The sequence below is a fragment of the Schistocerca serialis genome, chromosome 10 (assembly GCF_023864345.2).
Source record: "Schistocerca serialis cubense isolate TAMUIC-IGC-003099 chromosome 10, iqSchSeri2.2, whole genome shotgun sequence".
NCBI lineage: Eukaryota > Metazoa > Arthropoda > Insecta > Orthoptera > Acrididae > Schistocerca > Schistocerca serialis.
Genome location: NC_064647.1, coordinates 208,712,337 through 208,724,667, shown reverse-complemented (window position 1 = coordinate 208,724,667; position 12,331 = coordinate 208,712,337). Strand labels below are relative to the sequence as shown.

Here is a 12,331-nt window from a genome sequence, read left to right as displayed (position 1 = left end):
ACATAATCTGCCTCTCTGAACACCATGTGACCACTGGTATAGGAACTAGGCCTAAGCACAATGAGAAACTCAGACAGGAGAGTACTGCAAATGTTAGAAAAAGGAAAGGTTCTCATAAAAGTACAATTAAAAATAATGTAAGTATATTTCATCAAAATATTGGGAGTTTAAAGAATAAAGTAGATGAGCTTCTGGTTTGTTTAGAAGATTTAGAAGCTGAGAATGAAATAGATACACTATGCCTGTCTGAGCATCACATTGTTACTGATATGGATAAGGTAAATGTAAGTGGTTATAAGCTCTCTGCACATGTAATGAGAGAAAATATGGAGAAAGGAGGAGTTGCCATATATGTCAAAAGTTATCATTGTGCAAAAAGTATAGAAACAAAAAAGTTTTGTGTAGAGAAACATATAGAAGCATGTGCCTGTGAGCTTAAATTAAATAAAGGCACATTTATAATTGTAACTGTATATAGGTCCCCATCAGGAAATTTTCATCTATTTCTGAAAAATTTGGACTCCTTGTTGTGCTATCTGTCAGACAGGGGGAAGCAAATTATTATTTGTGGGGACTTCAATATAGATTCTCTGAAAGAGGGTAATAGGAAAAATGACCTTGAAGTATTACTCGGTTCTTTCAATTTGACACCCGTTATTGATTTTCCTACTCGGGTGGTAAAGGATAGCAGCTCACTGATAGATAACTTCTTTATAGACCAAGATAAGTTTAACCAGATAAATGCTCAGCCTGTTGAGAATGGTCTTTCTGATCATGGTGCACAGCTAGTTACAATATATGACATAGCTCCATTCAGCAATACTAAACAGTCCTCCAAAGTAGTACGTTCAGTCAACGATTTAACAATTGCAAATTTCAGGGAAAGCCTACAGCAGTTAGACTGGGATGAGGTGTACCATGAACCTGATGCCAATTTAAAATATAATTTATTTCATGACATTTTTGTAAATGCATTTGAAAACTGCTTCCCCAAGAAAATAGTTAAATATACTCGTAAGAAACCTTGTAACAAACCATGGCTTACTAAGGGTATAAAAATATCTTGTAACCGGAAAAGGGAAATGTATCTGACAGCAAGAAAGAGTAGTGACCCAGAAACTATCAAAAATTATAAAAACTACTGTGTTATATTAAGAAAAGTTATTAAAAAATCCAGGAGTATGTGTATCATGTCTGAAATCAGCAACTCTGATAATAAAATTAAAACAATTTGGAATATTATTAAAAGAGAAACAGGTCAACCAAGAGCAGAGGAAGACAGTATTACCATCAAATTGAATGAAAACTTTACAAACAAAAGGTCAGAAGTTGAAAATATTTTTAATAATCATTTTCTAAATGTTGTGGATATAGTAGGATCCAGGTGTTCATTAGAAAATGCAAGGCTGTTAATGGAAGAGGCCATACCTATGCAATTTGATACAATTGAAATCTCACCCACTTCTCCCTCTGAAATTAGGAAAATAATAAACTTGCTTAAAAGCAAAAACTCACATGGAATTGATGGCATTTCCAGCAAAATACTAAAAGCTTGTTCTCAACAGATAAGTAAGATTCTCAGCCACCTGTGTAATAGCTCTCTGGAACATGGCATTTTCCCTGATAGACTGAAATATGCTATTGTTATACCTTTGCATAAAAAGGGGGATAGATCTGATGTCAACAATTACCGTCCAATCTCCCTTCTAACAGCTTTATCCAAAATTTTTGAGAAAGTAATGTATTCAAGAGTAGCTTCACATATCTGTAAAAATGAAGTACTAACAAAATGTCAGTTAGGTTTCCAGAAAGGTTTTTCAACAGAAAATGCCATATATGCTTTCAACAGTCAAATTTTGAATGATCTGAATAACCGAACACCTCCCATTGGGATTTTTTGTGATCTCTCAAAGGCTTTTGATTGTGTAAATCATGAAATTCTGCTAGACAAGCTCAAGTATTGTGGCATGAGTGGGACAGTGCACAAATGGTTTAATTCGTACCTAACTGGAAGAGTACAGAAAGTTGAAATAAGTAGTTCTCGTAACATGCAAAGATCAGCACATTCGTCAAACTGGGGAACTATCAAGAATGGGTTTCCACAAGGGTCAGTCTTGGGTCCTTTGTTGTTCTTATTATATATTAATGACTTGCCATTCTATATTCATGAAGAGGCAAAGTTAGTTCTCTTTGCTGATGATACAAGTATAGTAATCACACCTGAGAAACAAGAATTAACTGATGAAATTGTCAATACTGTCTTTCAGAAAATTACTAAGTGGTTCCTTGTAAACGGACTCTCACTGAATTTTGATAAGACACAGTACATACAGTTCCGTACAGTGAATGGTATGACGCCATTAATAAATATAGACCTTAATCAGAAGCATATAGCTAAGGTAGAATATTCCAAATTTTTAGGTATGTCCATTGATGAGAGATTAAATTGGAAGAAACACATTGATGATCTGCTGAAACGTTTGAGTTCAGCTACTTATGCAATAAGGGTCATTGCAAATTTTGGTGATAAACATCTTAGTAAATTAGCTTACTACGCCTATTTTCACTCATTGCTTTCATATGGCATCATATTTTGGGGTAATTCATCACTGAGGAATAAAGTATTTATTGCACAGAAGCGTGTAATCAGAATAATAGCTGGAGTCCACCCAAGATCATCCTGCAGACATTTATTTAAGGATCTAGGGATATTCACAGTAGCTTCTCAGTATATATACTCTCTTATGAAATTTGTTATTAACAACCAAACCCAATTCAAAAGTAATAGCAGTGTGCATAACTACAATACTAGGAGAAAGGACGATCTTCACTATTCAAGATTAAAGGGGTGAATTATACTGGCACTAAAGTCTTTGGTCACTTACCAAATAGTATCAAAAGTCTGACAGATAACCAACAAGTATTTAAGAAGAAATTAAAAGAATTTCTGAATGACAACTCCTTCTACTCCATAGAGGAATTTTTAGATATAAATTAAGAAAAAAAATATTTAAAAAAATAAAAAATAAATAAAAAAATAAAAATAAAAAAACACAAAAAATAAAGTTGTTATATTAACTTAAGTATGTTGTTAAATTAACCTAATTATGTCATGTATTGGAAAATTTGACTCGTTCCACATCATTACGAAATATCGTATTCATGATCCATGGAACTAGTAGTAATCTAATCTAATCTAATCTAATCTAAAGGTAAATAACGTAGTGTGTGTTTGTCTCGAGCTTAGCACCGCTCAGTGTCGAGCCTGTCATCGTCTTTACAGATATTAATAGAAATGATTATAGATGAAATGACTGCAAATGTTGTCACAGCGTGAGGGGTAAATCTACAAAATTACACTCGCTCACTTACCCCTCACTCTCACACTGACCCACATAATCACTCCACCTCGTATGACGTACGTAAACGGAGAAATGGTGAAAGTTGCAACGCCTGGATCAGTAGCGGCCACTTGTCGTGTGCTAATGTGCTACGGCTCACTGTAAGTGTCGCACTAAAGTTACGCCATTTCACTTTGAATGCAAGACAGGAATAGCACTAAAATTACGCCGTTTCCCTTCGAATGTGAGCTGGTATGCAAATAAAATAGACGAGATCATGTTTTCTAATGCTCTCTCCGCAACAACCAGACACCAGTGAAACCAGAGCTGAAATGGCAATCAGCCACACTAGGAAAAACACAGAGAGGCGACGCAGCTGTCTGTTTTCTAATGTGCATGCTCTGATGTGACGTAATCCCTTGCAACACTACGGCTGCTACATGGCTCACAGCACCAGCTCAGTATTTTTCTTTGAAATTGCGCGTAGTGTGTTGCAAAAGTATAGAGTGTATGTGAGATTTTTTTTCATTTGACTCCATTTTGCGTAAATGATCTAAGCATAGACTGGTAATTTGTGCACGCACGTCTGACTCCCGCATTAACTATTGTTCTTTTCTTCGTTCTATTTATTCTCCACAACGTTGAACTACTAATTGTATAATTTAAGTATATTTAAACAGTCAAATTTGTTGTTGTTATTGTTGTTGTTGTGCTCTTCAGTCCAGAGACTGGTTTGATGCACCTCTCCTTGCAACTCTAACCTGTGGAAGCCTCTTCATCTCCGAATTACTACTACAGCTTCTGAATCTGTTTAGCGTATTAATCTCTTGGTCTCCCCCTTTACGATTTTTACCCTCCACGCTGCCCTCCAATGCTAAATTTGTGATCCTTTGATGCCTCAGAACATGTCCTACCAACCGATCCCTACTTCTTGTCAAGTTGTGGCACAAAATCCTCTTCTCTCCAATGCTATTCAGCAGCGCCTCATTAGTTACGTGATCTACCCATCTAATCTTCAGCATTCTTCTGTAGCACCACATTTGGAAAGCTACTATTCTCTTCTTGTCCAAAATGGTTATCGTCCATGTTTCACTTCCATACATGGCTACACTCCATACAAATACTTTCAGAAACGACTTCCTGACACTTAAATCTATACTCGATGTTAAAAAATTTATCTTCTTCAGTCTACATTTTATATCCTCTGCGACCGCCATCAGTTATTTTGCTCCCCAAATAGCAAAGCTCATTTACTACTTGAAGTGTCTAATTTCTTAATCTACACTACTGGCCATTAAAATTGCTACACCACGAAGATGACGTGCTACAGACGCGAAATTTAATCGACAAGAAGAAGCTGCAGTGATATGCAAATGATTAGCTTTACAGAGCATTCACACAAGGTTGGCGCCGGTGGTGACACATACAACGTGCTCACATGAGGAAAGTTTCCAACCGATTTCTCATACACAAACAGCAGTTGACCGGCGTTGCCTGGTGAAACGTTGTTGTTGGCAAATGGCTCTGAGCACTATGGGACTTAACATCTATGGTCATCAGTCCCCTAGAACTTAGAACTACTTAAACCTAACTAACCTAAGGACAGCACACAACACCCAGCCATCACGAGACAGAGAAAATCCCTGACCCCGCCGGGAATCGAACCCGGGAACCCGGGCGTGGGAAGCAAGAACGCTACCGCACGACCACGAGATGCGGGCGAAACGTTGTTGTGATGCCTCGTGTAAGGACGAGCAATGCCTACCATCACGTTTCCGACTTTGATAAAGGTCGGATTGTAGCCTATCACGATTCCGGTTTATCGTATCGCGACATTGCTGCTCGCGTTGATCGAGATCCAATGACTGTTAGCAGAATATGGAATCGGTGGGTTCAGGAGGGTAATACGGAATGCCGTGCTGGATCCCAACGGCCTCGTATCACTAGCAGTCGAGATGACAGGCATCTTATCCGCATGGCTGTAACGGATCGTGCAGCCACGTCTCGATCTCTGAGTCAACAGGTGCGGACGTTTGCAAGACAACAACCATCTGCACGAACAGTTCGACGAAGTTTGCAGCAGCATGGACTATCGGCTCGGAGACCACCGCTAAGGTTACCCTTGACGCTGCATCACAGACAGGAGCGCCTGCGATGGTGTACTCAACGACGAACCTGGGTGCACGAATGGCACAACGTCATTTTTTCGGATGAATCCAGGTTCTGTTTACAACATCATGATGGTCGCATCCGTGTTTGGCAACATCGCGGTGAACGCACATTGTAAGCGTGTATTCGTCATCGCCATACTGGCGTATCACACGGCGTGATGGTATGGGGTGCCATTGGTTACACGTCTCGGTCACCTCTTGTTCGCATACACGGCAGTTTGAACAGTGGACGTTACATTTCAGACGTGTTACGACCCGTGGCTCTACCCTTCATTCGATCCCTGCGAAGCCCTACATTTCGGCAGGATAATGCACGACCGGATGTTGCAGGTCCTGTACAGGCCTTTCTGGATATAGAAAATGTTCGACTGCTGCCCTGGCCAGCACATTCTCCAGATCTCTGACCAATTGAAAGCGTCTGGTCAATGGTGGCCGAGCAACTGGCTCGTGGCAATACCCCAGTCACTACTCTTGATGAACTGTGGTATCGTGTTGAAGCTGGATGGGCAGCTGTACCTGTACACGCCATCCAAGCTGTGTTTGACTCAATCCCCTGGCGCATCAAGGCCGTTATTACGGCCAGAGGTGGTTGTTCTGGGTAGTGATTTCTCAGGATCTATGCACCCAAATTGCGTGAAAATGTAATCACATGTCAGTTGTAGTATAATATATTAGTCCAATGAATACCCGTTTATCATCTGCATTTCTTCTTGGTGTAGCAGTTTTAATGGCCGGTAGTGTATGTTCAGTTCACACTCAACTGTATCTTTCAGAACGGCGATAGAGTTATCGTTATCAACATCTGCAGTAATCCTATTACTTTCTCTGCGCAAAACTTTTGTCTCTCTAGTTTTTCGTCTTGCAGTCTGACTGGTTATGTTCTTCTTTGAGTCACAGCCTAATACAAATATAGTTTCCTTATAAGTAAGGGACGTTTTAGCTATTCAAAAAGAAGAAATTCAAAATTAGAAACAATCTAAACTTTGTGGTGACTGCGGCAAAGGAAGACATATTTAGTTCCGTTTGCTCTTAGACCAAAGTCAGTAAAAAAACGACGCTAATAAGTAACATTTGTTGTCCCCACGGCTTTGTTCCACTGTTGGTATCATCAACGATATAGCAGTTACGACATTGTAGCTGTCTGCTCTGAGTGTGTTACTGCAAATGAACTATCTGCAACATTTAAAAATGAACGTCCCTAGAATGCAAATGCATAAAACGCTGTTACTTCCATTGTCCTTTCTGCTTTAGCACCTAATCGTTAAGTGTTGCAGAAGTTGGTTGCAATGTCACAGACAAAGGAAAACTTTTCATATGTGCCTGTCTACTTCCTTTTGCCTCTCCTAACGGCTATGTAGACATATGATTTTTTTTTTCTTTTCTGGACATCTACGGCATAATTTCTTTGAAATTAGATAAGTTTCATTGCGCTCCTCGTATAATTAATTTTAAATACTCAATTTTCGACGCTCAGGTATTAATATTACAGGGTGTTTCAAAAATGACCGGTATATTTGAAACGGCAATAAAAACTAAACGAGCAGCGATAGAAATACACCGTTTGTTGCAATATGCTTGGGACAACAGTACATTTTCAGGCAGACAAACTTTCGAAATTACAGTAGTTACAATTTACAACAACAGATGGCGCTGCGGTCTGGGGAACTCTATAGTACGATCCAGAATGAGATTTTCACTCTGCAGCGGAGTGTGCGCTGATATGAAACTTCCTGGCAGATTAAAACTGTGTGCCCGACCGAGACTCGAACTCGGGACCTTTGCCTTTCGCGGGCAAGTGCTCTACCAACTGAGCTACCGAAGCACGACTCACGCCCGGTACTCACAGCTTTACTTCTGCCAGTAGTAGAGCACTTGCCCGCGAAAGGCAAAGGTCCCGAGTTCGAGTCTCGGTCGGCCACACAGTTTTAATCTGCCAGGAAGTTTCATATCAGCGCACACTCCGCTGCAGAGTGAAAATCTCGTTCTGGAAACATCCCCAAGGCTGTGGCTAAGCCATGTCTCCGCAATATCCTTTCTTTCAGGAGTGCTAGTTCTGCAAGGTTCGCAGGAGAGGTTCTGTAAAGTTTGGAAGGTAGGAGACGAGGTACTGGCAGAAGTAAAGCTGTGAGTACCGGGCGTCAGTCGTGCTTCGGCAGCTCAGCTGGTAGAGCACTTGCCCGCGAAAGGCAAAGGTCCCGAGTTCGAGTCTCGGTCGGGCACACAGTTTTAATCTGCCAGGAAGTTTCTATAGTACGATATTTTCCACATATCCACCATGCGTAGCAATAATATGGCGTAGTCTCTGAATGAAATTACCCGAAACCTTTGACAACGTGTCTGGCGGAATGGCTTCACATGCAGATGAGATGTACTGCTTCAGCTGTTCAATTGTTTCTGGATTCTGGCGGTACACCTGGTCTTTCAAGTGTCCCCACAGAAAGAAGTCACACGGGTTCATGTCTGGCGAATAGGGAGGCCAATCCACGCCGCCTCCTGTATGTTTCGGATAGCCCAAAGCAATCACACGATCATCGAAATATTCATTCAGGAAATTAAAGACGTCGGCCGTGCGATGTGGCCGGGCACCATCTTGCATAAACCACGAGGTGTTTGCAGTGTCGTCTAAGGCAGTTTGTACCGCCACAACTTCACGAAGAATGTCCAGATAGCGTGATGCAGTAATCGTTTCGGATCTGAAAAATGGGCCAATGATTCCTTTGGAAGAAATGGCGGCCCAGACCAGTACTTTTTGAGGATGCAGGGACGATGGGACTGCAACATGGGGCTTTTTGGTTCCCCATATGCGCCAGTTCTGTTTATTGACGAAGCCGTCCAGGTAAAAATAAGCTTCGTCAGTAAACCAAATGCTGCCCACATGCATATCACCGTCATCAATCCTGTGCACTATATCGTTAGCGAATGTCTCTCGTGTAGCAATGGTAGCGGCGCTGAGGGGTTGCCGCGTTTGAATTTTGTATGGATAGAGGTGTACAGGTAAACTCTGGCGCATGAGACGATACGTGGACGTTGGCGTCATTTGGACCGCAGCTGCAACACGGCGAACGGAAACCCGAGGCCGCTGTTTGATCACCTGCTGCACTAGCTGCGCGTTGCCCTCTGTGGTTGCCGTACGCAGTCGCCCTACCTTTCCAGCACGTTCATCCGTCACGTTCCCAGTCCGTTGAAATTTTTCAAACAGATCCTTTATTGTATCGCTTTTCGGTCCTTTGGTTACATTAAACCTCCGTTGAAAACTTCGTATTGTTGCAACAACACTGTGTTCTAGGCGGTGGAATTCCAACACCAGAAAAATCCTCTGTTCTAAGGAATAAATCATGTTGTGTACAGCACACTTGCACGTTGTGAACAGCACACGCTTACAGCAGAAAGACGACGTACAGAATGGCGCACCCACAGATTGCGTTGTCTTCTATATCTTTCACATCACTTGCAGCGCCATCTGTTGTTGAAAATTGTAACTACTGTAATTTCGAAAGTTTGTCCGTCTGAAAATGTACTGGTGTCCCAAGCATATTGCAACAAACGGTGTATTTCTATCGCTGCTCGTTTAGTTTTTATTGCCGTTTCAAATATACCAGTCATTTTTGAAACACCCTGTATGATTGTTAAATGAAACAGATGCATTATCATTATGAACATCCACACTACTATTACTTCCTCTATGCAAAAATTGTTCACTCTGACTCGCTAGTATTCTCCTTCAAGGCATACCCTAAAACAAATATAGTTTCTTCACAATAAAGGAAGTCGGAAATTGTAGTTATTGAAAATTGAGAAATTAAACAGTAGTAAGTTACTTCAAATTTTCCTGTAATGGCAGCAAATGACTATTACAGAAAAGTAAGCGAAATATCGATGCAATGTACAACGCTATTTACAGACTTCGGTACTACGATACGTTGATTTTCACTGCTGACAACATCATCGACCTGGCAGTTGTATTGCAGCTGGCCAGTATGCATGTTTCATTGCAAATGAACCACGTAATCATGAAAGCCCCCAGAATGCGATTTCACGAAATGTTACTTTCGTGTGTCATTTCTACCATAGCACTTAATCGGTGTGTGGGGCAAAGGTTGGTAGCTCTTCAGTTTTCGGTGTTCAGCTATTGGAGATTTCAATGCGCGATAGAGAATAAACATCACTGTTATGAATGAAAAAGCTTCCATTTCCTCTTACCACTCTTGACAGCTATATACACACATTATTTTTCCTTTGTGTACAGCTATGGCAAAAGTACCTTTCGAATTATACAAGTATTACTGGTCTCCTTGTACAATTAATATTAAAAATAGGTACTTCAATTTTTGTGATCACGTATTAATATTATGACATTTGTCAGGATTTATATAGAGAATTATGTAAGCAAACAGTGGTTGTGTGGTTGCAGCTTGGTTCTGGTTGGCGGCGGTGGGCATTGCGCTGTCAGGCTTGGGTGTTCTCCTCGACTTCATGCTGGTGAAGGGAGCCACTGACGTGAGTACACTCCGTACGCTACACACCACTGCCTACACTACTCGCTCCCATGAGGAGCGGGCTTCGTACAACCGTCCAGCGCTATCTTTCCCATCGACTAAGGCAAATGCTGTGTATTTGATCCTTGGCTGACGCTGGATAATGAGGACTTGAGTTGTAAATTATCTTGTTTGGGGGCGCCTGTGCTTATTCATGTTGATATTTCATTCAGCCTTGTCCTTTGTCTACTTTACTTGCAGTCAATTTTGAAGCCATACATGGCTTCATCTTCAGCTACTTTGGCAGAGTTGTCGAAATGAAATAGTCAAATACATATATTTGCTGTTGTGCTGTTGTACTTACTAAATTAGAGAAACTGTAGTGGGCGGCAGTTTGATCAATTGTGGAATGAAAAAAGCAAGGTTCGCAAGGCAAATAATATTGTATATATACAGGTAACCACCGGATACTTTCTTAAAGACATTTTTTAAAATTTTGTATCTGTGTTACCAGCAAAGTGTCAAATTCAGGTATTATATAGACTAACTGGGCAACATATGGAACGCCTATAACTTTTCGGCAAGGTATGTAATTTAATTTTTATGCAATAGTTTTTCTAGGATTTATAAACTGAACAGGAATTTTAAAAAATGTTAAATGGACATAAGCAAAGTATAAAATTACAATGTAACAACATGTTCTAACTAGAAATTTGTATGATTGCTGAAAGCTAAATTAAACACGAGAACTATATTTCTATGAGTCTGAAAATTAGCTTCTCCTGAAGTCTATGTGTTTCAGTAATTTTTTAACCACTACTAATACGTAATAAACAATTGAAGGAAAAGGTATTAACGATTATTGGAAACTTGTAATAAATAATAACTGATTATCGCGATCGTTTGTTAAAAAAACACTGTTTGTTGAAGAATGATTCCTCATTGTCTGTAGCGTCCTATAAAATCTCATTGCATATGCATCAACCAGTACATTTTCACGGTCATCCCATATAGCCTCCAATTTAGCGACCTTTACATTCTGCCTCACTCCTACTAAACCTGACTGAAACTGATACAGCAATGATGTCTGGATCTTGTACCTGACGAAATATTTAAATTGTCTTGCTTCCATACTATGCCTTAAACGTAACCAGAATCCGATAAAATTTTGAATTAAATAAGATATATTTCATACCCTGTCTAATGGTTTTTGGTGTTTTATATAAACTGAGGTGACAGAGACCATGGGACAGCGATATAGAGGTATATAGATGGCAGTAACATTGCATACACAAGGTATAAAAGCGTACAACATTGGCGCAGCTGTCATTTGAACTCAGATGGTTCGTGTGAAAAGGTTTCCGATACAATTCTGGCCGCACGACGGGATTAACTGACTTTGAGCGCAGAATGATGGTTGGAGCTAGATGCACGGGACATACCATTTCGGAAATCGTTAGAGAAATTCAGTATTCCGAGAACCAAAGTGTGAAGAGCGCACCGAGAATACCACATTTCAGGCATTGCCTCTCACCACAGACAACGCAGTGGCCGACGGCCTTCACATAACAACCGAGAGCAGCAGCTTAGAGTTGTCAGTGCTAGCAGACAAGCAACACTGCCTGAACCGGGGACGTATGACGAACGCATTCTTTAGAACAGTGCGGCGAAATTTGGTCTTAATGGGCTAAGGCAGCAAACGACCGACGCGAGTGCCTTTGCTAACAGTACAACGCCTGTGGCGCCTTTCCAGAGCTTGTGATCACATCGGTCGGGTCCTAGACGACTGGAAAACCATGGCCCCTTCAGATGGATACTAACTTCGGTCGATAAGAGCTGATGGTAGGTTCGAGTGTGGTGCAGGTCCCACGAAGCCATGAACCCAAGTCGTTTACAAGGCACTATGCAAGCTGAAGGTGGCTCCATAATGGTGTTGCCTGTGTTTATTTGGAATGGACTCGGTCCTATGGTCCAACTAAACCGACCATTGACTGGAAATGGTTGTCTTCGCATACTTGGAGATAATGTGCAGCCACTGAGGGACTTCACATTCCCAGAAAACGATGGAATTCTTATGGATGACTATGTTCCATGTCACCGGCCCACTATTGTTGGCGATTAGTTTAAAGAACATTCTGGATAATTCCAGCGAATGATCTGGCCACGCCGGCCGCTGTGACCGAGCGGTTGTAGGTATTTCAGGCCTGAACCGCGCTGCTGCTACGGTCGCAGGTTCGAATCCTGCGTCAGGCATGAATGTGTGTGATGTCCTTAGGTTAGTTAGGTTTAAGTAGTTCTGACTCTAGGGGACTGAAGACCTCAGATGTTAAGTCCCATAGTACTT

At 41.0% G+C, this 12,331-nt stretch overlaps 1 protein-coding gene across 2 annotated transcripts in view; it reads left to right on the top strand.

Moving 5' to 3' along the window:
* LOC126425175 (uncharacterized) overlaps positions 1–12,331 on the top strand; it is a 33,198-nt gene that overhangs the window by 10,099 nt on the left and 10,768 nt on the right. For both annotated transcript variants that reach the window (XM_050088128.1, XM_050088129.1), the window contains exon 4: positions 9,924–10,009. In XM_050088128.1, coding sequence (XP_049944085.1) covers positions 9,924–10,009 — 86 coding nt within the window. The remainder of the gene's footprint in view (positions 1–9,923; positions 10,010–12,331) is intronic.